The sequence below is a fragment of the Pagrus major genome, chromosome 13, assembly GCF_040436345.1.
Source record: "Pagrus major chromosome 13, Pma_NU_1.0".
Classification (NCBI taxonomy): Eukaryota; Metazoa; Chordata; class Actinopteri; order Spariformes; family Sparidae; genus Pagrus; species Pagrus major.
The window spans coordinates 22,315,980-22,343,119 of NC_133227.1; the positions used below are offsets into that span (position 1 = coordinate 22,315,980).

The window sequence follows — 27,140 nt, forward strand, 5'->3', positions numbered from 1 at the left end:
CTGGTGTGAGCAGGGTAAAAGGAATACAGGCAAAGGGCCCAAATACAGAGGCTCAGTAAATTGTGGAAGTTGGCGCCTTGACACCGAGCAATATTCCCGGTTCAGACCAAACAATGCAGCCAGGTCAGGACTGTTGTATGTCAGCAGCTCCTCTCATAGATCACTCTGTTATTAAGTTGATTTTTAACCCCCCTGGTGTTTGCTTCAGAAACAAAAGGAACTGGAAATTCAGCTGTAGTTTATTAAAAAATGGCAGTCATTTTAAGATGGTATTAAAACCATAAGCCCTGATGTGACGACTCATGATTTATGTACAAGTTGCGTACAAATGCTGGCACGCTAACGAACATTTTGAAAAAGATACTTGTCATATGGAGCATGTTAGCATGCTGATATTAGCAGTTAGCTTCAAGCTTTCCAGAGCCTCTTGTGGCTGCTCTTTACTCTTTGTCTTGTTTAGATAAAGACTTGAGAATAAATGCCAGCAATCCTCTCGTCATCAGCCTGCATCTGTAATCTTTCACTGTCGCCACTCATCCTGCTCACACAGTGTTGGAGCATTGGCTCGTCCACATATACAGAAGGTCTCAATCATGCCACCTCTTCAGTGTGCACTATGTCTAAGTCTCTCTCTCCTTGTCTCTCCTCCATCCCCCAAGCCCTTTTGTCTGATAGGAGAATGAGGAAGAGGAGGAACTGGAAAACCTTGGGAGCGCCTTGGAAAGTTTCTGTGACGTCTCAATGAAAGCATCAGAAGAACCTCTCTAGTATTCGACTCAATGGCCAAGAAAGGGCGTACGAAGGGCGAGAAGCCCGAAGCGCTCATCTCTGCCCTGCAGGCAGCCAACGAAGATCTCAGGTCCAAGCTGACTGACATTCAGATCGAGCTACACCAGGAAAAATGCAAGGTACTGTACAACATAGAAACACATACATTTGCCCTGAATATTTCAAATATAGTGGGTCACATTTAATGTTAGCTTAGTGATTATTACTTTCACAAAGTCATAAGTCAAAGTGGCGAATGAATATTTTGAAAGTCAGTCAATAGATCATCAAATGGAAACTTTAGAGTGACCTTTGGATGTGTTGCATATGTCTAACCAGGGTCTCGGAGGTGCAAGTACATCTTGTGACATGTTACTATACATTGCATGTTTATGTTGTCATGCATATATTGTATGACATATGTCTAGTTAATGGAATAGTACACTGTGCATTCATATAGTAAGCTATTTTCTTTTACCTAAGCAGTTTACTTGTGCCCTTGTCCTTTACCCCCGGGATGATCAGGTTAAATATTGAAAAGCATGGTTGATGGTTGCTGACTGGCCACACACTCACCGGTTGAATCCAGCCAGCGACCTTTGTTGCATGTTGCACCCCTCTCTCTCCACATTTCTGGTCTGCATCTTCAGCTGTCGCTATAAATAAATAAATAAGACAAAAAGTGGTCGCCAAAATGTTTAAGATGGTGATATTCTTTAACCGACAGTAACATATCTCAATTATATTTGAGCTTATCATGATTTTGCGCTGTAAGTCACTGAGGGCATCACTCAGGCTACATGTTAACTGTTCTATCTCAAGCTGAATTCAAATGTCCACCAACCGTGACGTGTTCACTGTCATCATGTCAAGTCTGCGAGGCCGTGAGACTGTCATGTGATATTTGGATTCAGCTTTACTTGTGAGGGTTGTTGGAGCAATACATGACCTGAGAGTGAGACACATACAACTCAGGGGTGAAGAAAGCATGTTTTTGTGTTGAAACAATCATCTTATCTGTGTTTTATTTGCAGTTATGTGTGTCTGTCCTAAAAAGACATTAAAATTGCACGTCAAGGGCAGTAAATGAGGAGTGATCTCCTTCGTCCAATTAAATCAAAGAAAATAAAAACACTTTTAAAACATTTAAATCTCAAAAACAATGACCGAAGCCCTCTTGGAGTACAGTACGCCACTAATTCCTCTCCTCTGTCGCTCCTCTCAAAGGTGAGCAAACTGGAGCGCGACAAGGTGCAGGAGGTGAAGCGGGTGCGAGAGCAGGAGCAGCACCGTCACACTGCCATGTTAACGGAGCAACGGGCCAAGTGGCACGAGGAGAAGCAAAAGGAGCTCCAGGCTCTCAGGGAAAACCTGACACGGCAACACGAGCAGGAGCTGGCCCGCCACGCCAAAATCAAAGACCAGGAGAACCAGAGGCTCAAAGCTGCGCTGAGCGCCATGCGGGATGGCAGCGGAGAGAAGGTGAGGAGAAGATAGGGGAGTGAAGCTCTAGTAGTGTATAAAAAAAAAAAATTCTGCAAAGCCACGTCAATGGTCTTCCGCTTTCCTCCTCTCTTCTTCAGGTGCGCACTGCCTTGACCCTGGAAGCCAAGGAGGAGGCACGGCGCTTCTTTGACGTGGAGAGGGTGAGGCTCGTGCAGGAGATCACTGAGCTGAAGTCCACTAAGAAGCAGACAGACGAGGCTCTCAGCAACATGATTCAGGCCGACAAGATGAAGGCTGGAGACCTGCGTGTGGAGCACCAGCAGCACCAGGAGCAGATCTCCAAGATCAAGTGGGACTGTGAGAGGGACATCCGCAGACTGGTACGCACACGTCACTGCTGCTTAAGCTTACCTGACATGATCCAAAATGTTTGTGAGGCCCACTGCTCATGTTAGATGCAGCACAGGAAGTGGGACAGAGAATGTTTCTAATTTAATTTTTAACAGCAGAGTGACACAGAAATAATTAAAAAATGTCCTTCTGCTACCCTTCTAGGTGGATGAAATCAAATCTAAAGACCGCACCATCTTCTCTCTGGAGAAGGAGCTGGAGTCGACGTCGGGTTTCCTACAGAAGCTGCAGCTTCAGAAGGACGCCCTGGATGAACAGCTGTTCCTCGTCAAGGAGGCCGAGTGTGGCCTGGGAAGCCCGAAGAGAGAGATTCCAGGCAGAGCTGGTGACGGAGCGGAGCACTGTGGTAGCCCAGTAAGTAGAGAGGGATTACAAGAACGGGTTTCCTATCAAATATTAATATCAGCCTTTTTATTTGAGAGAGACTGGGAGCCTCCTTGCCTCCTTATATTTGATACATTTGAACAAATTTGAGCATTACTCAGTCTCCAAGTCAACCTTTAGGAGCGCACAGGCTCAGATTTGTGAAGCATAATTAGATTTGTGTGGACAGAGGGAGGGCAGTGTCATGAGCGTAACATGATTTGAGCATGCAAGAGTAATTGTGTAACCGCATCTGAGCCAACAAAATGGATTCTTGTACCTATTTTCCCTGTTAACATTCTTTTTTAGTCTTATTTCAGAACCAGATTGAAGGTTTTTATTTTCGTCTCTTTCAGTTTTAATGAATAAAATTAGAGAAATATAAAATTAGAGAAAAATATTTCTGAATGAGGCTCATTGTCACTCATCAGAAATTTAATGAGCCTGATATGTGTTTTGGTTTGCTGATCCAACTCCATGTAGGATCCAAAAAATGGCTCAAACAAATACAACTCCTACTAATAATGAAATGATCATAGGCTGTGGCTACAGCATTTTCTGGTGACGGTCAGGGGATCCGTTTGATCAGAATTTGGCTGATATTTGGTAGATAGTGCAGATCCACATGCCAAAACGATAAGGCACGTAGGCGTAAAACTCACATGTTGGCCTGAATAGTCCTATGTTGTACTTTCTTCCTTCTTAAGACTTTAATTTTAAATAAGATGTGACCCTGACATTCACATGCGAGTGTGTCCTGTTGCAGTTTGCTTGTCAAAAGTGGTTGGCAAGCAACATGTTGTTGTGTGTTTGCCGAGTGTTCAAAAGCTGGAAAAAAAACGGAGGCAGACTCAGAGAGTAAAAACTCAATCAAGACCGTACACTCCAAATTTGATTCTGCTCTTATGGTCTCTCAGAATTTTTTATGCTTTCTCAAAATCTTTTCTCGTAGGTCTACTTCCATAAAGTGAGGCAGCATTCATTCATGAATTGCCAGTCTCATGATCAGCTGAACAGAAACACAACAATCATCATGATTAAAGTGTGTCGGCTCGTGACCCAGTGTTACTGTGACAACTCATAAGATTTAGATTCAGTGTCCATGAGATACAAGCACATTAGATTCAATATGTCTTGACCTTCACAGATATGGTAATTCTATTGCTGTCTCATTTAATTTAATCTATTTGTTTTGTTGAAGTCAGCCTACTGCAACATGACACTAACACTGAATTCTAACTGGCTGTGGTCAGTTTGCTGTGACTAATAAAATTACTGAACAAAACATTTCATTGTTGTCTCGCCTATAGTAAGACAGTGATCATACATACATACATACATACATACATACATACATACATGTAAGGAAGTATTTCTGCACTGTAAAATCTGAAAAGTGACTTTACTTGAAAGAATCAAGGAAACCTATTACATCAAAATTACAAAATTAAAGTAAAATAGACTAATAATTTTATGCGATTAAAACGTTTTAGCTCGTTGGCTACCGGTATAGTGTAAAGATTTCAAGTTCATATCAAGCTACACAAGTTTCATGCCTAACAGGACCGAATATATTGGGAAAATATAAACATTTGTTTATGAAAAAGAGGTGGTGGTGTGCTCGAGGACTGTCTATATATTATCGAACTCAAGAAAAACGCCTGTGCTCTTGGAGAAAAGGGTCAGCACATGGACAAGGCTTAAAAAATAATTCAAGTGTTAGTGTTGATTAATGAAAATTCTGTGTTATATCGTATGCTTTGACACTGTGAAACCGTGATATTTTCTGAGATGGTGGTCCATTTTTGCATGGTTGAAAATCTACAAAGTTTCCCTTTAAATCATTACAATTTCTTTTTTTCTCTAATTACTGTTCTGTTTTTGTTTGTTTGTTTCAGGACCTGAGGAGAAACCAGAGGCGCCTTGCCGAACTCAACTCGACTATACGCAAATTAGAAGACCGAAACTCGCTGCTGGTCGATGAGAGGAATGAACTGGTATGACTTTCTTCTCTCGCTGTCTTTTTTCCCTCATGTGAGTTGCATTATAATACATCCCTGTGTCCATTTCTCCCCACCAGCTGAAGCGAGTTCGAGAGTCGGAGAAGCAGTGTAAACCCCTGCTGGACAAGAACAAGCTTCTGAGTAAGAGGAACGATGATTTGACTCAGAGTATCCAGAAGCTGGAGGACAAACTCAAGAGCCTGGTCAAGGAGAACCTTGAGATGGTCAGCACAAAGTCACATTGGCATCATATATTCATTTTGTACTTTTCTGGACAGGCTGATGGACAGGTGGATGTTGTGATCTTGTGTGTCCTCAGAAGGAGAAGATCAGCTCCCATCCTCCACTGAAGAAGCTGAAGTCTCTGAATGACCTGGACCAGGCTCACGATGACCAGGAAATAGCCTTTCTCAAGCTTCAAGTCCTGGAGCAACAAAGCATGATCGACGAACTGACAAGAGTATGTTTTTTCAGCATACTGGGTGTTCAAAATTTTCCATTTTTGCCTTGTGTCCTCTGATTTTTTTTCAATAATTTGCAGAGCAGGTACTTGGGGTCATGGGGGTTAATCCTGTAGAAACAGGATGGTACTTTACCCTTGTGAAAAAGAAAACTCTTGTAAAACATACACAGTAGAGTGTGAGGAATATAATTACTTGATTGTATGTTGTTATTTTCATGCCAGATGTTCTGCAGTCATCTTGTCTTTTAAGGACTAAATGTACTTGCAACCAGGCACTCTGTAGCTTTTTTACAAGTTCAGTAAAGTCATAATAAGTAATAAAGACTGCAGACACAGAGTTGGAAACCACATAATTACCACAAAACCACTTACATGTGAAATGAGAATTAGAAATGCTGAATTAGCAAACATAATAAGCTGTGACCAGGAGGCATTATGTGCATCATTTATTCGACGGTATGATGTTTTTAAAGATGGTAATAAACAAACTGCTGTGGTGGGAAAAAACATGACTCAACTCCATCGACATCTAATGATTCCTGACATCTGCTGTGAGCTGTATGAATGAGTTTGTTGTTTAGCAAATAGTTTTTTGATCAATTTTGGGGTCTTTTTTCTTTTATTTAATTTGAAAATAGGAGAAAGGAAAACTTGTTTTTTGTTAATCTTACAGTGGTGTGTCATCTTTTCTCTTTCCAGGACCGAGAAAAACTTCTAAGAAAGAAAAGGCATAAAAGAAGTTCAAGGCCGATAAAGGTACAAATGTGTAAATTTGTTTCCAGATATTTATCTTAAAGAGTTAGTTCTTAGTTCGGGAACTGTTTCTATATGAAACTAGTAAACACATTCTGTGACCGTGACATTTAGAAAACACAGAAAGAAATCTTTTTCTGTCAGATTGCCAATGAAATGAACTTATTTAAGAATTTGCTAATTTGGCACTGATGCAACATCCTCTCACACAATGTCCCGCCCACAACACTGTCTGATTGGTAACAATTACAATTAATAGCTTATAAACAATAAAATAATCTGAATCTGCAAAGCAACTAGAAAAAAAATGTATCAAATAAATGTAGTGGAGAGGAAGTGTAAAGTAGAAAATGGAAATACTCAAGTAAAGTACCACAAATTGTATTTAAGAACAGCACTTGAGTAAATCGTACTGAGGTTTATTCCATCACTGTCTGTTCGAAACTTTGACACCAAGATTTACATTTTTATTGCAAATGAATATCGGTCCCAAATATCGGTTTCCTTGGTTTTCTAATAATCGGTATCGGCCCTGAAAAAGTCATATCAGTCGACCCCTAATTTGTAACTTAATTATTAATTATTCTTCATAGTGCCTTAATCCTGCATTCTTTCTCATGGCCAGCAGGAGCGGCTCCACTGGTTTCAAAAATAAGTTCCAGTGTATGTAGGCTTATGAGAAAATGACCAAACTTCTCACTTGATTTATCACCTCAGTAAAAAAACATTCCTGATTAGTTTATCTTCTCAATTACTTTAATTAAGCAGGGTATGTTTCAGGTCATGGCTATGTTGTGATTAACACGTGGCTATAACGGCGTGTCCTCGGGTTCTCAGTCAAATCCAATCACCATCCTCCATCCTCTCCTTTAGATCTGTAAATCTTTCAACCTTCTTCTCTGCAGAGGCACATCGTAGTCGACACCGTCTTTGGGTACGATGAAGAGTCTATGGACTCGGAGACGTCCTCAGTGGCTTCGTTCCGCGTGGACAGAACTCCTGCTACTCCTGATGAGGATCTGGAAGAGGTGTGAACTTGTCTCGTGACTACATTTACAATTACGTCAATGTCCGCTCTGTTTTAATCCCTTTGACGTCTAAACTGTGTGTATCAAACAAGGGTCTAACCAACGAGGAATCGGAGCTGCGTTTCCGTCAGCTGACCAGGGAGTATCAGGCCTTACAGCGAGCCTACGCCCTGCTGCAGGAGCAGAAAGGAGGCATTCTAGATGCTGAGATGGAAGCAAGGGTATTTATTTAACCACTACTTGTATTTTAAAAAGATGCTAAAGGCTTTGAAACTGCTAGAACAGTTACATATTTTAAATTTACCACCACAGACACATCTAAAATATCTAAGTTTAGAAGTCCAGAGAAAGTAAATGTATAAAAAGTCTGAATAATCATCAGTTTTGTTGGCGGTAGGTCAAAGCGAGGTCAGAGTACATGCATCGTGTCATATGGCTGCCACAAGGCCGTGGAAATTGAGTTGTGCAGAATGCGATTATCTCGAGGCTGAAACATTCATCCTAACACATGATTTTAAAACAGCTTTGCCATTTATTCTATTACATAAGAGCAGTCTTTTCAGGACCATGTTGATTCTTATCATGTAGTTATCAGGGCAATGTTTCAGCTTAATGCTCAGTATTACAGAGGACGTCAGTGTTGAATCTTATATAAATTCTTTACCAAGGGTCAGAGTGGTGAAATACCCAAAAGTTGAGGCAACCAATCGTATACATCCATGCACATATCAGCCAATGGAGCACCTACAAAGGTGGGTTGGTTATGTTGTCGTGTAGCTTCAGGCCAGACTGACAGAGAGGTAAGGGGACCCCATTTAAGTCAAGCCAGTTGTTGTTCCTGAGTTTCCTGTAAGAACATAGAGGAGCTCTTGAACTTCGAGATGTGAAAGAGGGAGACACACTTCAGTTACGGGGGTATTTGCAGCCCAAACGTTAACAAAATACCCAAAGAGCTTCTAGCCGCCAGTGCACTTTGAGACATAACAGAATGCATTTCAACCGCCTGTCTCACACACATCAGATGAGCTTAAACCTAAATCAATACATCTGTCTACAATGGTCAGATAATGGTCCACTCTTTGCAAGGAATCCTTTCAGGCTTCCAGTGTATTTTCTTGCCACGTCTGTGCATAAACACATTGTGTATCGGGCTGTGAGTGCTGTCAGAACACTCTAACGTGCACCAGAGTGAACAGATCCAGAGTTACTTTCACGACATGAAGGCTTAGGTTACTAAAAGAAAAACAATAAAACTAAAAGATAAAAAACAAAGTAAAACATTGCGGCTAATAAATGTCTTGTTTCATTCATGTTTCAGGCCCAAGAGCAGCTCCAAGCAGACGTTCTCAGGTATAAAGCCAAAATAGAGGACTTGGAGAAGGAACTGACCCTGAAGGGACAGGTAAGGACACACAAGCAAATACGCATGAATGAAGGCAGATTGATGTACTTATAGGATGGAGCACAAAGCAACAGGAACAGCTAACAATATAATTCAATGCACTATATTCGTCATGCCATAAGGATTAGCTGCACAGAGGGAAGGTTAACTGTGTACATGCATGTTGGTTGATATCTACAGAGGTGAGAGACTTATTCAGATCCTTTACTTCAGTAATAATATGTAAAATCAATGTTATATAATGTAATCTGGAAAGTTACTAAGGCTGTCAGATGAATGTAGTCAAGTAGATTTGTATCAAATAGGGCTGCACAATATGTAGTTTCAGCATCGACATTACAATGTGCGCATGTGCAGTAGTCACATCGCAGGACGTTCAAGTAAGGCAAATCAGCTAAAACATGTTGTGCTGTAACTCACACGGTTCCCATTTTCTATGACTCATTTACAAGATACGTCTGTCTAATATTGCAGAATTTAGTCCGACTTAATGGATCATCAAGTATGTTATGTGAGATATGGTGTATTTCATTTTTTTAAAAAGCCTAATTATACCTCATTAGGATGGAAATATATAACAAATAAGGCTGAATTAAAAGTCAGCAAATCAATATATGGATAGATGTATCAATTATTCACTCCATCAACATCTCAGGATTCATACTGTCAGACCATCATGGGACAAGCTGTTTCATCTGTCTCTGTCCTCTATCAGGACTCCAAATGGGTGGAGGAGAAGCAACTCTTCTTACGAAGGAATCAGGAGCTTTTAGAGAAGGTTGGACTCAGCTTTATTTGTTTTCCGATAATCTTAACATGTTTGCGATTGTGTAGATTGCAATGTTAAAACAGAATCTGATTTGACAGCCTTGAAAATGTTTCCTTCAGTTTTGACTTCTCTAATTGCCACTTTATATCTGTCATATAGCATTAAAATATCATAGCTACAATCTACTGTATATATGTGAACAACAACTCCTTCATGTCTCTCTATTAATTCTTCATCTTCTCTATTGTGCTCCAGGTGGACAAGTTGGATTCAGAGTGCAGTCGGGCACACATGGAGCTACAAGACTCTAAAGACCAGAATGAACTGTTAGAGTTTAGGATATTGGAGCTGGAGGTGAGTCACGAAGAGTTTCCTACCAAGCCTTTGTTAAAGAGAAATCTCTATGAACGTTGTACTGTTTTTGTCTGCTAAAACAAGATCTTCTCGAAAATGAAGTCAACCAGAATCATCAGATCTTGGCCAAAAAACAAAAAGCTGCTGGTGTTGATATCTCTGAACTCATTTCCAGCTACAGTGAACTGTGAGTTCCCCTGAAGTGTCTCAGAGATTATGTAATTTTGAGAAAGAACAAACACTGAGCCATGTTATAGGATGAAGTAAAAACTGTACATTGTGGTGCTTGTTTCCTCCTACTTCCAATGAAAGCTAAAGAGCAAAATCAAGCTTCACAATGGGAGTAACGTCACGTGTAGCGGGATGACTTGTGGCTGACCCTTGCACACGCCTTGACAACCGACTGATAGTGGTGTTTGTGCTGCAGTGCAGCCACTGGCAGCAGCCTGAGGGCCTGAGTTGCCACCTAGTAAGCAGAGAGGAGAACAGATCTCTCTGATGTAGAGGAAGTACAGTAAATATGGGCGGTCAGCATTTTCATGGCTGAACAAAGCAAAGAGCACCACCTACTGAAACTTAAAGGAACAGTTCACCCAAAAATGAAAATTCAGTCAATATCGCCTCGCCCTCCTGCCGATGGAAAGTCAGGTGAGGTTTCACAGTCCACAAAACATTTCTGGAGCATTGCAGCATTCTCCTAAACAACTGAAGTAGATGGGGACTTGTTTTAAAAACATAAAAACAACATAAAATGGCTCCATACAGCTCACCCAGTGTAATCCAAGTCTCTGGAAGCCCAGAGATTCCAGATTGATTTACAGAGACGTCATTTACACCCGTTTTTACACTGAAATCTTCAACATAGCTGCTAAGCTTAAAGCCTCCCACATCCCGTCTGAAGTGGGTGTACAAGCTCGACCGCGTGTCAGGGTGTAAAAACTTCCAAATCAATTTGGGATCTGCAGCATTGGGATGAGTAGATGACTGATTTTTAAATTTTTCTTGAGTGAACTCATCCTTTCAACATCAGTGCTGAATGGATAAAATATATATATATTTTTGTAACCTATAAGGATATCTCAGTCCACTCGTGATGTCAGTCACAGTTCATTCTTTGTGTCATAAAATGTAAACTTCTGTCTTTGTAGGAGCGTGAGAGGAAGTCTCCTCCATTCAACCACCTGAGAATGCATCCCTTCTCTGAGGGAGTCAGTGCACTGCAGATCTACTGTATGAAGGAGGGGGTGAAGGTATGCAAGAGGAGAAGAACTCCTCTGATCTATCAGTCATTAATCATAACGTAGAGGATCACAGATCCCACAGTACTTATGATGACAGCAAACTGACAGCTGTGAAGTTCCTCGCTTTCATATTCCCTGTTTAAAGATCAAGCCGTGTCGTTTGTTTTTAGTTTACAAGCAATATTGATTTACACTGGACTTCTTAAAGAGGAGAAAAGTATTGAATAAAAAGTTATTTGTATGCTCCTCTGTTTTCTTTACAGGATGTGTGCGTACCAGATCTCATCAAACTTCTAGATATCCTCGGAGACAACGGGGTAATTCATTAGGAATTCAGCATATCAACATGTGATGCCAAAACATGCACTTTATTAAATCAAGGATTTTTTTTCTTTTCTACAGAACTTAAGAAATGAGGAGCAGGTTGCCATCATTCAGGCGAGCACTGTTTTGTCACTAGCAGAAAAGGTAAGTCGCACTCCCCAACGTGATGACATGTAACCATGAACAGACAGAATAGTTTGTGCTGTGCCGACTCACATTTTGCTGTTTGTTGCCCTTTAGTGGATTCAACAGATCGAGGGGACGGAGGCGGCGCTGCACCAGAAGATGATGGACCTGGAGATAGAGATGGTGAGCCACAACAATCCTGTCCAGAAAAATACATTTTGTTTACATGATTATGCCTTTTTGTTTACTTCTCTCCTGCTTGAATATACATACGTTCTTACTTTTAATGGCTCACAGCAGCTCTACTCCGGTGTGATTGTCACATGTAGCAAATACAGTGAGGACGATGGAAAGACACAGACGTAGGCACGGCAAAGAACAAAAAGCAAGCTTTAGTAGAATTAAATACAAACTAAACTAATGAGGGGATGAGGGGATGAGGTGATGACGCGAGACAGGAGTGGGGGGCAAATCAGGCTGGGCAGGAGCACAGGAACACAGGTGAGCAGGAAGTGGAAAGTGACTACAAGACACAAGATAATAAAGATAATAAAAAGAGAGTGAAGCTGCCATTAATGTTCATCAAGTAGCCTGTTGTGTTTTTTATTTTCTGTTTATAACAATAATCGAGTTCAAGGACTTGGACTAGAATTTCCACATTGATTTTTCATTGAAGTCTTATTGTGAGCTAATGACATTAAGCCTCATAACCAATGTTTCCTCAGATGTAATCTTCATCTTGCAGGATGAATCTTACATTTTTGCACTTCCCAAAGTATGACCTCTTTATGCAAAACAGATGTTACCCTGGTTAATCAAAAACTAAAGTGGAGAGATTAAATTCAGACCAGTACACAGGCAGGAACACAGGTAACAGGTTCAGATAGCAGAAACTCAAACACTTCAACAAGCAAAAATACAACGTGGCTATTTAGTATGAACTGGCAGAGTCTGAGTGGGAATGAGCTGGTTAAATACCTGCAGGGCTGATGAGGGAGAGTGGAAACAGGGGAGAGAGTGGGCAGATTTGGCTTGTTAACTGCAGAGTTGTTGAGGGCATTGAGTACAGGTGTGACGGTCAGGTGATCACATGAGGAGGGAAATTGGGGGACATCTGGTGGACAAGAGGAGAATGGCTATAAATGTGTTTGAGACCAAGAGGCAGACTGTGACCGAACCGATCTAAATGCCAGTGGTGTCACAGTTGTCTTTTTACATTTAAAGTTGCAAAATAATGATAATAATATTAAACGCTGTTTTCTCCTAACCGCTGTTTCTGACCTGTTCATCCTATAGGAGATGTTCTGTAAACAGAAAGGATATCTAGAAGAGGAGCTGGACTACAGAAAACAGGCCCTGGACCAGGCCTACATGGTACGTTTGTGTATGTGTATCATATATAATCACTCTGTGGGGCCGAAGTCAGAGTGTAAGGACTCATTTACCAACTGGAATCAAAGTCCCACCACTGTTTCTGATTAAATTTTGAGGTTGAGACTTAGTTTTATGGTTGTGGTTAGAATCAGGACATGATCATGTGAAGGATTGGGGGTTATTCAAGTAGCAGATTATATTAAAAGTACTATAATTCTTTTTTTCTCCTCCCGACAGCAAATCCAGGAGTTGGAAGCCACGTTATACAACGCCCTGCAGCAGGACAAGGTGATTCATATCACGAGATATTGCAGCCTTTTTTTTTTTTAAACTTAAACACAAAATTACAAGTTGTTGAAGTAGAGGGCTGAGGTTTTATCCAATTATGATATCAATTTAGAAAAAGGTCAAGAAATGCGTCACAAACAATCAATATTAATTTGTTTTTGATGTGCATACTTTCCACTCATCTGGAACATCTGCCTTAATTAAATGAAGTCTTCATGACTGATTTATACGGTTTCTTGGAAATGAATGTGGCTTCAAGGAAACATAAAATTCCTAGATATCTTGTGATTCCTTGATATAAAAAAGTGTATGTAAAAACAGTAAGACCAGAGACAATAGCATGTGTTGAGAAGTGTTTTTTTTTTTTTTTGTTAATGGTATCTGCTGTATCTGATGATCTTCTTCATCCAGGTGATAAAGTACGGCGAACCCCTGGATGAGCTTCAGAAGGACGAGCTGCGGACGGCGGTGGAGAAGCTGAGGAGGCAGATGCTGAGGAAGAGTCGAGAGTACGACTGCCAGATCCTCCAGGAGAGGATGGAGCTGCTGCACCAGGCGCACCAGGTCCGTCTATGTCTGTACCGTTGATAGATGTGTGTATGTGTCTGGAAATGAGAGACCTAATCACTCATTTTCAAAGGTGGTGTTGATGGTATTTTCCTCCGCCTGCCTCTCCTGAAGGAAACCCATTTTTATCTGTTTTCTTTCTGAATATTTGCAGAGAATTCGTGATCTTGAAGACAAGACAGAAATCCAGAGGAGGCAGATTAAAGACTTAGAGGAAAAGGTACGCTGTGTTTAATGTCTTTCTGTAAAAAAAAATAAAAAAATTCTCATGAAAGTAAAGAATGACACAGTAGATGCTTACAAAGGTAATATTAGGAAGTGTGGTTTCAGTGATATTGTTCCAGTTTCCCTGTACAGTGATCCCTCTGTCTGTTACTAACATAACGCGAGTGTTCCTCTAATTCTCTCACTTTCTTTGTCTCCTCTTCGTCTCTTTCTTTCTCCAGTTTTTGTTTCTGTTCTTGTTCTTTTCTCTTGCCTTTATCCTTTGGCCTTGAAGTCTGTGGCGTGTCCCGTAGCAGAGGTGAGTCCTGAGGGCTTTGAGTAGAAAGGTTCAACCCACTGTCGTCTCTCTTCTGGACCTCGGGTCAAATACATTTCTGTAAAAGCACAATCTGCACAGTGTTGTTAGTCAAGACTAGGAACACAGCCTCAACTGACCTTGAGTAGTGCTCAGTCAAGACGCATTTCTGTAGCATTGTTAAGACCTCTGACCTTCAGAATAAATGCAGGGAATTTCTGATTATTTTAAAGAATACTTTTAAAGTAATCTGGTTTGGTATTTCCAATTAAGAGAAAGCTAATTATGTTTCAAAAAGGAAACATCAGACCAACTACAAACTGTAAAATGGTGACACTTTGAGATAATTTTCCCTTTTTCCCCACAATGTGACCACTTTCCTGAGGCAAAACTTATTTGACCCGGGTCTGCTCACCCCATGCATTTACTTCCTTCATGTTGTCGTCACTTAAAAATATCTAACTGTCATTACTTCTTTCTCTCTGCATCTGTCCACTCAGGCATTTCTGTTAACATTCATGTGTTTTTCCATATTACATGAGCATATCAGTTTTACTTATTGAGGCAGAAATCTCAGAAAGCAAATAGTTGCATTAACATCATCATCCCCTTCTCTCTTGTGTACTTGTTTGTTGACACCTCTGTTTCTACATGTGTTTTTTCATATTATTCTGAGGTAATTGGTCTTACTGGAAAATGTTTACAGCCTGAGCGATATCTCGGAAATCAGGTCCTTCCCTAACTCTAACCTTGTGTTTTGATGCCTGAACCTAACAGGATTTAACCACAGCATTGTCACATTATAAATCATAATTAGATTGTACAATGTGCACAATAATGAAACAATGCACACCAAATCTTTTGCATTTATAGGTAATTCAGCCACTTGGGGGCAGCACAACAAGCTGTAAAAACACCACTGATAAACTGAAATACAACCTTACAAAGTTTCTGTATGTCGTGTCAGTTGCTTATTTGCACATAGCAGAATTAGTATTCACTGTGAGTCATGTTTCTGAAGAATTAAAGTCCAATAATCAATCGACTTGGTGCTGCGCAGGTAATGTACAGAGAGTTTTTTAAGCTTAGCTCTGGGAACTATGTGGTCGTCAGCCCTGTGAATGAACCGTAACAGTGAAGTTGGGAGCCATAAAACCAAAACAATGAGCTCAAAGATGCTAAAATGTTCACTAGAGATTAGAGAAAAAGATATGTCCAGTTGTGATTCTCTGTGGGACAGAAGGGCCACTCCCAAGTAAAAAAGAGAAACTAACAATAATCTAGTGATATTTTATATATATTTGTCTGAATTGAGCCATTATGTATTATAAGTACCTTTACTCTGGGTACTTTAAGTATATTTAGATGCTAATAATACTACTTTTACTTCAGTACGATTTTAAATGCAGGACTTTTTGTCATGCTGAGAGCAAAAAAGGTGGACCCACATACAAGAGACAGCAGGCAGACAGATCAGTTGTAGAACTTTATTTCATAATAAACCACGTGAAAAGGTAAACTGAACAGCAGCAACAGCTGAATACAACAGTCAGCTCAACAAAGGCTGAACTGATGGCTGGATTTAAATGCAAACTGAACTAACGAGGGGATGAGGTGTAGATGGAGAGAGGCGGAGAAGCAAAGGTGAGGGGAATCAGTATAGAGAGCAGGGAAGGAGCTGAAAAGCTGGGAAAAACACAGAGCAGGGCCAATGAGGCTGATGTGAGTCAGGTGTGGAGGAAAAATCATGATTTCTAAGTGTTACAAAATGTGCAGCGTATGTTATATTTGTTTGACACCGTCTCCTCTCTCTCTCTCTGTCTCTCAGGTGGTGTGTCAGCTTGGAGATCTTGTTTGTGATTGCAGTGTTATTTATTTTCTGGACAAGTGTGGAGCAACGTGCGTAGCGGTGGCTGTCATAACATCAGTGACTGGTGTCAGTATAGGTGGACGTGTCGTGTGTTGGGCCATGGACGTTCGCACTTCAGATTTTTATTCTTTGGTTATTTTAACCGGGTGGGAGGGGGTGGGGTTCTCAGGATGCTGCCCAGGAGGGCGGTGTTGGACACAGACACACAGTAGATGAAGACACACACACACACACAAGCATACAGACAGTTTACGCGTGCATGCAGATGCAAACACACACGTACACACAAACATGCTTTGACAAATCCAAACCAAAGCCTGGGAAATGTTCTCTCTGCCATGCAGGGTAATAATATGTCATTCACCACCTATAAACAGACAGAAAACTCAGAGACAATGAGGCAAACAAACAGCCACACCACAACTTCTCTTCTTTTTCTTTTCCAAACCTGAAAAGGACGTTCTTCACGAATGCAACCTCTCGGAGAACAGGAGCGAGCCAACTCAGGGCCCATGAGAGCAGAGGCCGTTTCAGGTCAGATTTTTAAGAAGGAACACTCGGGACGTGCTGTGTGTCCTCGCTGTTCCCAGAACGGTGCTTACACAAGACTGCTTGGACTCTCCACCTGGAAAAGGACACTGCAGAGACTAGTGTGTACAGACACTAAACGGGGGATACAGGACACTCAGGTTGACAGGTAACAGACTCGAGAGAAGAGAGAAAGAAAAGATTGCCGCTCTGGATCTCCACAGAAAAACCTTCGGATTGTTAAACCGCTTCTTAATTTGTCTTAAAAACCAGCAGACTGTAAGAGCTTTAGTCTCTGGTTATCTTTCTTTTTTACAGCTCCTGCCACTCAGATACTGTGTCCCAAGATTTCCACTGAGACAAAACATCCCGATCCTGTACTGTAATATATACATTTGTTGATATGTACATGTGTCTGAATTATTTCATGTAGTCTCCCCTTTTTATTTCTGTGAATAGATGCACTTTTATTTTACTCTGACGCAGCTTGAACAGTTGATGGCAGTTTATAAATGACTCAAAATGGTATAAATTGCATTGTTTTATTGTGGTGACGGCTGCGAACATGAACTTTATTTCCTTGAAAATTATATCTGGAATATGAATGTGGAATAATGGAATATTTGCCTCCCCGTTCCTCTTTTTTCCCCACCTTCTATCACACACAGTATACTCTATTTATTATTCTCCTGTCTCAAATGTGTTGCTCCGGGTGACCAGCAGGGGGTGCTGGTGTCGCCGGAGCGACCTTCAACTCGCCCTTTAAAGTCTTTTAACAAACTTGTAAATATTTTCAGAGTATCTTGCAAAATATCTTAAATCGGCTCTGGTTGGATGGTTTGAATTTGAAAACAATTAGGTCATCAGTATTTTCTTGTCACACAAAATATGGAGAAAAAAAGCTCAATTCATCATATGAGAAACATTAAAATACTGCAGGTTCTCTCTCTACCCCTCTTTTTTTACTAACAGAAAAAACAATGTCTTTGATACTAACAACCTTCTTTTGCTAATCTAACGTATCCACTTCCACAAAATGAAACGGGAGAAAGTGAACGCAACGCTACACCTGCCCCACTTCTCTCCACTCCCTGCAATATTTACTAGGTGACCGTGCTTGTTCCCCGTGTACCTGAGCTGGTGTATCTGCCATCATACCCACCCCTCCGGCTCCACTCACAGGTCTAGGGTATCCAAGCATCTCATTACATAGCAGCTCCGACCATCACTTTACCGAGGGGGAATGACTGAGACTATTTTTGTGCAAACTCAGCTAACTAGCAGTTGCCTTAAATGCACTTTCCCCCCCTCTTTTTATTTCCAGTTATTTTTTCAGGCGGTTGATATTATCATGTAATCTAATGTATATTCTTTTTGTTTTTATTTGACAGATGATTTTTTTTTTTTTTAATCTTTACCCCGTCCGTCTTCCAGCGAGAATTTAACCCCTCCTCCTACTTCTACGTCTAGATTATTAAATAAACTGAAAAAACGAGCAATGCTGTAAAAAATAAAAAAAACATTCATGGCCTTTGACCACAAAGGACAAGTTGTCTTCTTTTCCCATCTTTATTACAAGTATGTTTGGTAATCATTTCTGTTGAATGCAAGCATTTGTTACGCTTCTTATACATCTTCCATTAGTTCACACAATTTTCCATTTGTAGGTCGATACATTTGATTCTTTACAGCTGTCAAAGCTGCTAAAAAACATTAAATACGTTCATATATAACTTTTTTTTTTAAGAATTAATATTCAAAATGCTCTACATCATTCTGTTTAAAGTGATTAAAGGAACAGTCCCCACAAAAATGATTATAATCATCTACTCTACTTAAAGCATTAACTTGTTGTAAAGTACAGCAGATAGCCAACTTAATGCTTCGTGTAATAACTGATTACATGTGTGAGATTGTCCACTGATAGATGAGCAGTGTCCACAAAACATTTCTGGAGCTTCACAGCAAAACGGTGTTGCAGCATTCTCCAGAAAAAAAAACTGAAAAAGGGCTCCATACAGCTCATCTGGAGTAATCCAAGTCTCCAGAAGCCCAGAGATCCCAAATTGACTTGAAAAGACATAATCTAGACCCTCAACGTGCGGTCGACGTGCTAACACTTTTAGCTCAGCAGCTCCAGTGAAGATTTTTGCATCGAAAAGAGTGTAAATAACTTCTTCAGTTGTTCAGTAGAATGCTGCAACACTGTTTTGCTGTGAATCTCCAGAAATGTTTTGTGGACTACGACTTTCCATCAGCATGGGAGAGGATAGATAATGACTGAAATTTCATTTTGGGGTGAACTGTTCCTTTAAGATACAGTACGACAACTTTCATCTATCTTCATTATCTTCTGTGTCCTATTTCTTATCCGGCTTTCCAAAAAGTGTTGACATATTATTTTTTTGTTTAGAAGCTTTTCATCACACATTCTTGTTGCCCAATCGTCATGGAACTGCAGATTTTCCCATTTTATCTGTTGTCTGAGCACTTCAAGTATTTTACATCCACATTTATAAACTATGGCATAAAAGTTCATCCTAAAAGTTCATTCTTGACCTTGGAAAGAGGCAGTAATAGCGATTCTGGAGCTTTCTATCATTTTTAAGTGCTCTGAGACATGGATCTCTTTAGTCATCTTCTTTTTCCAAGGTCAAGAGTAAACTTTTAATCTCATCTGTCATTAATCTCAGTTAACCGGACATTACAATATGTGACCTATTATTGTTTGTGTTGCCCTTTATAGTCGTCTCCTGTCAGTGTCTGTTAGTATCTGTCGTCCGTTGTCCCGGATAATGGAGTTCTGCTCTGTTCAGGTCACGAAGAGGGAAATAGGTTCGGCGCTGTGGCTGGTATTGGTTATTCTTTCATCTGATGCACATGTTTCACTTAATGGACAGAAATAGCAGCAGGAGTAGCTACTGTACAGTCCATCCTTTGCTGTTACATGTCAGTATTATTCATCAATGCAGATATCGTTAAAGTTTTCACACAGCTTCATTCATAAAAACAGCTCAAACGTACAAGTGCTCAGTGTTATGGCACGGTTTTAAGACTTGTGGTGTATTACGAGAATCATGAAGGCTTCAGTTGTCTCAGGAGCTTGTAAACTAGTGGGCTTTTCCACATTTTTTTTTCTTTCAGTTATGCAGCACATAGAGCAGAGTCAGTCCAGGATAACAGTCTGTCTTTTCACTTTACTGTAGTCATGACTGTCCTCGCCAAGCCAGAAGAGAACCAGGGTCGAGTCAGGTTTTATTTTGTGGACCAGCCCTGCCAAAGGATGTTTGTTATAAAAGCACTTCTATCTGTCCTCCTCTCAGCCCCCACACAGAGGTCACTCAGTGATTATATTGTGCTCTGGCTGAATAACTGCCTTTTAAAACCGATTTAAAAATGTAAAAACATGCCATGAAAGACAATTTTTATCTGCAGATTCATTTCAGTCTCTGATGGCGTGTTTGTTGTGTGCACGTGGAAACAGCCTCCTGTGCAGGAAAATCTACCGGAGATGCTTTTTCAGCACAAACCTTCAGCTTAAACCCATTTGACACAAATCAGAAACATGCTTTAATGATGAGTCATTCTGCATGACATGAAGACTGCTGTGCCATTGTGTGTTAGATAGCCGGCCTCGCTGTAAGGGATACAAGATTGAAATGACTGACAACACATCCTTGGAGGCTCTTTAACCTTATTTCAGCAGCAGCTGGTCAGCAGCCAAACCGTCCTAGGCGGATGCAGCTGCCCGGTCTGCTCTGTTCAGCTGCTTAGCAACACTGACTTCATATCTTATACTCCTAATAATCATGTGTGGCTGGCAACTCACTTGTTAGCTTACTCATCTTTTTAACTATAATGAGGGGGGAGATTAATTTCCACAACAAGACAGCAAATGGATAAAAGCATTAACAAAATTGCCAGTTTGCAATGCAGAGTGTTAAAACAACTTGAAGGAGCAAAAATAAGGGACTTATTACAAGCTGAATCTGTTGGCAGTGCATCAGCATTGCGAGGTACGGTGCAAAGCAGCTGAGGTGTGTTTTCTCCCGCAGCTTTTCTTCCTTGCTCATCCGAGCATCCCAAAAGGGCCCTGAATGTAAGTCTTTGTCTTTCCTGATCATCCTGGGCATGCTGCCGAAGGTTCACTGCTCCACTACTGCTGTGAATAATGAGGGGAATTGTTTGCAGTCATTGTTTCTTAGTTTCTAAAAATATACAATAATAAATTAGTTTCATACAGGGGCTGGAGGGGAAAAAAGTTAGAATCAAATGAGTTTTTTATTTTTCATTTTATTTTAATTTCAGCTGTCAGTTCAGTTTAGTTTCAGTTGGTTGCTGGAGTGGGATTGCTTGTTTTAGTTTAGATTGTTATCCTCGCCAAGGAGGTTATTCATCAACAACACTTACAGCAGCTTTAAGAAAAGATATTACAACATAAAATGCAACACTTAATGAAAGTAATTGACTCAAAGTCATGTAGACATCAATCTCAATATGCACATGCATATTGAGATTGATGCCTCCACACGTGCGACTAAAATTAAAGACATTTCCTGTATTTATTTTTTAAAATGCTGTACAAAATATTGTTTCAGTTTTCTCTAAAGTCTAGATTTTATTTTTACTTCAATAAGCTAAAATGTTTTTCTTCCCACCTTAAACTTCATTTTCATTGTAGTTTAAGTAAATTATAATAACACTGAGCCAGAGCCACCAAATAAACTGTAGCTGTGAGGGCATTAAATTGTATCCTATCATTCAAGTGGCAGACTGGCTGACTTGGTACGTAGGCTCAAATACAGGTGTGCTGTGAGACTAAACCCACAAATCTCATGCAGGGTTGATCAAGAGTATCTGCGTACATTTCTTGTTTTGCAGTTTATACTTCATCACTCATTTTATGAAACAAGTTTGAACCAGTGCAGATCCCACTTGGAACTCGTCAGACATGGTGCATTACGGTTTGATTAACTCCTGCTGACTCGCCTGTGGAACAATGGCCCAGTTACCCATTTCTTTTAAGGTCTCACTCGCCGTGAGGCCCTTTGTGCCAGATCCATGAAGAGCATTCGGCGTGAATTTGCCAAACTGTCCTGTCTGCCATCACTCCATCATGCCTGGATGAACATGCACTTAGGCCAGTGGCAACATGAGAGCTATTGACTTATGGGGGACATTCATTTTAACTACCTACTGTACCTTACATCCATTTTTAATATGAAGATTGGCGATAGGCTCCTGCTTTGTTCCTGCACTGCTGCTGTCGTTGCTTTAAAAGCCTCATTAAGTCAGAGCCATATCCTGTTAGAGAGCTGCTTCCCTCATGCAACGGAAATATATTTATCATATATGTAGTTTTAATGTAGCAACGTTATGGGTTTTTATTTATTAGATATGTGTCAACTGCTGTCCATGTCTTTGCCCCGCTTTTACTGTACATGCCTGACATCATGTTTTAAACTTGTTTCTTGATTTTAGGTTTCTGGGAGCTACAGATGAAAACTATCCTGTGGGTTTATTCTGTCATAGTAACAGTAATCTTCATTAATGTGCACTGTCCCTGAGAAACAAGCTAGATAGATAAAAAATAAATAAATAAGTTAAACAAGTATTTCACCTTGTAATCACACAAATGAAGAGCTGACTATAGAGGCTAATGTTTGAATTTGATGTCATCTTCATAAAGTATGTATTGGAATTTATATTTGATAATGTACCTGCGATGAATTACTGAACATATAATATGATATATTATCTATATATTGACCATTATACCAATTATTTACATTTTTCATATACTTTAAAAAGGTGCTATACACAACATTAAGATATCTAGTGATTCCAACATTTGCTAAATACCCATCATCACACCTCATTTTGAGGTGGAAAAAAACAACCCATCTAATGATTTTTTGTTTCTTTATGATCAGACGGGCTTACTGTAACAATGAACAATTGAAAAACTCACCCAAAATGATTGTATTTATGGGCTGTAGGGGAGCGCTACAGCAACAGGTCAAGATTATTTTTATGTAATAGGCCAATTCCTTAAAGGGCAGTAATGTGATATTCTTATGATGAGCAGTGGTGGCAAAAGTACACACAAGCTTTACTCGAGTAAAAGTGTTAAAAACTGTAAGGAGTAGAAAGCACAGATATCTGTGTTTATATATAGGGAGTAAAAGTAAAAAGTTGTCAGAAAAATAAATACTCAAGAAAAGTGCAGATACCTGAAAAATCTAACAAAGTACTTGTACACCTCTGATGATGTGGGTGGGCTGACAGTAAAGGAATGAGCAAACTTGAGGTTAGTATGCGATTGAAGTACCTTTAAAGATATTTCTTAATCTTCTTGAGCAGGTACGGTGTGGAGACACTGTGAGGTGTATTATAAAGCAGGAGGATGAAAGAACCGGATGAGAGTGGAGAGGGTGAGTAATCCCTGATTTAGAGGTAAGTGCTCAAAACCAAGTGCAAAAAAACCAAAAGACATGCTGTATAAATGAGGACAGCTAACAAGTCAATTATTTTATCAATACAAAAAAATAGTATTGCGTTTTGTTTTTTTTAAGAAACGGCACACAGAGGGGAAAGAACGGCCATCATGACATCACCGACATTGAAAGCCAGACAGTGTGTGCTGATGGCTCCACTGCCCTCCAGTCAGTCTGCTCCGTCCAGACTACCGTTAAAGGGTACAAACATCTGCACCAGCCTCTGAGTGCTGTCCTTGATCTCTCATACAATATATCTGTCTTTTGAAGTTGCCTGACCTGGTTGGTGTCAGTGAGTGAAAATCTAAAGACTACTGTCAGCTTTTTTAGTTTGTCCCGTTTCTCTCAGCATTATTTACTGTCTAAACACAAGCAACATACTGGAGGGAAGGAGGACAGGACAGACGGAGACTCCTTAGGTCACCATACTGGAGAATAACAAAGGCGGGATATTTCAGTGGGATCTTTATGCTTTAATCACATTCATGTGATGTGGGGAAATTTGTGCTGGCCTGACAAGTCGCTGCGCTGGATGCCAGCAGAGCCACAGGAACAGCGACAGTGGTATTTGGAGAGGAATGTGTGGAAATAGAGCTGCTTATCATATTTTACACAGCTTTGGTACCACGAAAAATATCTGCACTCAGCCATCCTTAGAGAATAAAGTGCTCGGTCACTCTTTTTTTCCTCCTTGCCTGTGTATTTGAACTCACGGGCCTTCTCTTAGTGTCAGTAAAGAAATCTTCAAATCTGGCAACATTTTGAACTACAAGAAAAGATGCCTGATACTATTGATACATTTGCTAGTTAATTCTTCTCCTCTGTCTCACAAACTGACAAACAAAATCAGTCATTTAAAAGTTTATGTTTGGTTGCCGTTGCCTCTGAGCATAACAGAGAAATACTGGATGCTGGCTCGACTGCCGTGCCCCATGACGTGGCCTCCTCGGCAGCCAAGGCTTCATTTCAGTGATGACAACCTGTTAGATGAGACCTGAGGATGTCCCCTGTTTGATTTCACTGTAGCCTACAGTGTGGCTGACCTTGAAACTCCTTCTCATCTCTGTGGACTCTCTGTCACACTCATACACACACACACACACTTAGCACTTCAATGGGATCTGGAGGGCAGTTATTTCTAATCCAGTTGATGAAAACTCCCACCAAGCCTCAATCTCACAGTGAAACCTAAGGCTTCCTCATACTGTGTCAGGGATGATATGAAAAGTCATCACCAAAACAATTGCAATTCATGATATTATTCCAATAATCATCAAATATGCTTAAAACTCTGAAAATGGCACTAAAACATACTGGAGTCACGTTACTTTGTGGGGGGATACAAAGGGCAAACTGAGGCTTAAGCCGTGGTGACAGTGCCAAGAAACTGCAGGCTGCTCTTGTGACAATTCAAAATATATCAGGAAATTAATGTTGGACTTCAACTTATTGAGCTAGACAGCTTTTCGGGTCATTCGTGTTACAGTTGTGATTATCCCGATAAAAGAAATCTAAGAAGTTTTTCAATCCCTGTTAATGATAAGATCTTATCCTCACATCCCTACCAGGCACACGGTGAACAGGACAGAACTGAAATTATTCTTTCAACTTTTAATCCGTATCAACTTGAGCTGCAACAATTAGTCGATAAATGGTTTGAAAGAAACTTAATCATCAGCTGTTTTGACCGCTTCAGTAAATTTTTTAAGCAAAAATGTCAAAACATTTGCTGGTTCCAGGTTCTTAGATGTAAAATTTGCTGCTTTTCTTTGTCGTTTATCACAGTAAATAAAGAGTTTTGGGTTTGGAAATTGTCAGACATGGTGCATTGCATGATGGGAATAGTGAGTAAATTATATTGTTAATTAAGAATCTGTGTTCTTTTGTTGGACTGTTGATGTGACTAAAGACTGAGATCATAACCTACATGATAAATAGACACAAAGAACTCACCTTGAAGTCTTTCTCACTCAGTGTTTTCCAGTCTTGTTCCTGGAGGCCTCCTGCCCTGCATGTTTTAGGTGTTCCCCTGCCTCAACACACCTGATTCAAATGAATGGATCGTTATCAGGCATCAGCAGAGTTTGACGATGAGCTGATCAGGTTAATCAGGTGCGTTGGAGCAGTGAATCATCTAAAACATCCAGGAACAGGATTGGAAAACACTGTTCTCACTGGTTTGTAGAGGACAGAGAAGCTTCATTTCACCTCTTGTTCTTCTGGAGTATAAGAGGAGGGAACAGCCTACAAACAAACAGACTCAGTGTGACTTCTTTGACCCCCCTCATACTTGTGAAACATGCTGATACATGGCTGTTACATAATTGTATTCGAGTGACGGTGTTGACTCCTGTTTCCTTTTGTTACCCTCTCCACTCAGCAGTCTCTCAGTTTGAGTCCTGCTGCCCGAAAGCTGCTTGTCTCCTGCTGGCCATTGCTGACACGATCCTGTCTAATTTGTGCTTGTGTAAGTGAGTCATCACCCCGGGGTGTCGCTGCTGAAGGCCCAGATGAGCACTTGAAGACACATCAGCTGTAGCCTGCTTTGAGATGAGGTGTTATCGCCTGGCCGAGAGGTTTGAACACAGGTGTGGCGACATATCAAACGTCTTAAGTGGTGCTGAAAGGACAGCTCCGTCAGTACTTTGGCAGTGGTGTAATGTAACTAAGTATATTACCTTAAAGTACTGTACTTAAATACACATTCAAGGTACTTTTACTTTACTTTTTATGCAACTTCATACTTATATTCCACTACATCTCAGAGGCACATATTGTACTTTTGCTGCACTACATTTGTCTGACAGCTTTAGATACTTTTCTTCTTGTCCAGTGAAAACCATGTGTCTCCAAATGTGTTGTTATTGAATATTTGTGATAAACTGAATGATTAAAAGTTCCTTTTATGAGTTTGGAAAATTCTCCTACTTCTTAAGCTACATAAACTATTTAAAACCCTGCTGGATTTGCTGGAAAATGCATCAAAAGCTGCTTTGAAACAGCAGAAAACAACCAAACAACAAAATAGTAAATGAACCAAAAAATAAAGAGAATAAAAGGCAGAGGAGGCATTTTCTGTTTTTTTTAGCTCTTTGTTTTTGACATGGCTGATACCCATGGTGAACATTGATCCAAAAAAGTTGAAAACAGGCTGTTTTTCTTACACCATGGAAACTTGACGTCCCAAACCACATGCTGATCTTATAGTAGTAAGTAGCAAAAAGGGCACACATTGGAAACCTGCTGCACACACCTGTGTACACTTGATTCATATAAGGTCACAGACTATTGAAACAACTGAATATTAGGATCCATACAGCTCGTCCTAGTGTAATCCAACTCTCTGGAAGCCACGAGCTTCTGAACTGATTTGAAAAGATGTCAGTTAGAATATCTTTTAGCCAAAATCTTCATTTTAAAAGCCTCAGCATGCACCCTTTCTGAAGTGGGTTCATGAACATGACCGCTCGTCGTTGGTTTAAATAACATCTTTCAAAATCAGTTTGGACTATCGCGGCTTCTGGAGACTTGGTTCACACCGGATGAGCAGTATGGAGCCATCTTGTGTCTTTTTTGGTTGTTTTGTTTTTAGGTTTTAAAACAAGTCCCCATTTACTTCAGCTGTTTAGGAGAATGCTGCAACGCCGTTTTACCGTGACGCTCCAGAAATGTTTTATCGACTAAGAAACTTCACCTGACTTTCCATCGGCATGACGGTGAGCAGATGATGGCTGAATTTTCACTCTTGGCTTAACTTTTCCTTTAAATCAAATAGCCTACTTTACTGTATGTCCATGGGAGAGGGTCATCTGGCCCTCTGGTTTTCACTGGCTCATTTAAAGTACAAACTTAGCCAAACACATACAAACGTGTATTTTAATAAACTCATTTTAAACCTGAGATAAGCCACCTATGCACCACTACAGTGCCACCTCTGGCTTTAACTCAACTCCTGCCTGACTGTCAGCTCAGGCTTCCTCACAGCACGACACACACACACACACACAGGCACACACACCACTTCAGCACTAGTTTCCCCGTCTTT

The 27,140-nt window shown here is 40.4% G+C and overlaps 1 protein-coding gene and 1 long non-coding RNA gene across 4 annotated transcripts; one reads left to right on the plus strand and one right to left on the minus strand.

Moving 5' to 3' along the window:
- The first annotated feature begins 228 nt into the window (after positions 1 to 228).
- jakmip2 (janus kinase and microtubule interacting protein 2) lies at positions 229 to 14,283 on the plus strand. 3 transcript variants are annotated; one of them, XM_073479406.1, is made up of 22 exons: positions 229 to 908; positions 1,996 to 2,250; positions 2,352 to 2,594; positions 2,770 to 3,006; positions 4,887 to 4,985; positions 5,069 to 5,215; positions 5,311 to 5,451; positions 6,154 to 6,210; positions 7,113 to 7,235; positions 7,328 to 7,456; positions 8,554 to 8,637; positions 9,353 to 9,415; positions 9,662 to 9,760; positions 10,909 to 11,010; positions 11,265 to 11,318; positions 11,404 to 11,469; positions 11,566 to 11,634; positions 12,748 to 12,825; positions 13,063 to 13,113; positions 13,525 to 13,677; positions 13,835 to 13,900; positions 14,127 to 14,283. In XM_073479406.1, exons 1-22 carry the CDS (start codon positions 780 to 782, stop codon positions 14,175 to 14,177), a joined length of 2,496 nt encoding a protein of 831 aa, XP_073335507.1. In that variant the 5' UTR covers positions 229 to 779; the 3' UTR covers positions 14,178 to 14,283. The 3 variants fall into 3 exon arrangements, with proteins under 3 accessions (XP_073335507.1, XP_073335508.1, XP_073335509.1); XM_073479407.1 differs by having other exon boundaries at positions 2,770 to 2,979; XM_073479408.1 differs by lacking the exon at positions 9,353 to 9,415 and having other exon boundaries at positions 2,770 to 2,979.
- LOC141007080 (uncharacterized) lies at positions 870 to 11,625 on the minus strand. The gene is made up of 3 exons (XR_012179997.1): positions 11,542 to 11,625; positions 1,345 to 1,424; positions 870 to 911 (listed from the first exon to the last, which is right to left on the minus strand). It is a non-coding gene; the product is annotated as an uncharacterized lncRNA (long non-coding RNA).
- Positions 14,284 to 27,140: the final 12,857 nt, after the last annotated feature.

Coding starts and splice junctions, on each gene's coding strand:
- jakmip2 (XM_073479406.1), top strand. CDS start 780: ATGGCCAAGAAAGGGCGTACGAAGGGCGAGAAGCCCGAAGCGCTCATC. Junction 909..1,995: donor TACACCAGGAAAAATGCAAG/GTACTGTACAAC, acceptor CTCCTCTCAAAG/GTGAGCAAACTGGAGCGCGA. Junction 6,211..7,112: donor GAAGTTCAAGGCCGATAAAG/GTACAAATGTGT, acceptor TCTTCTCTGCAG/AGGCACATCGTAGTCGACAC.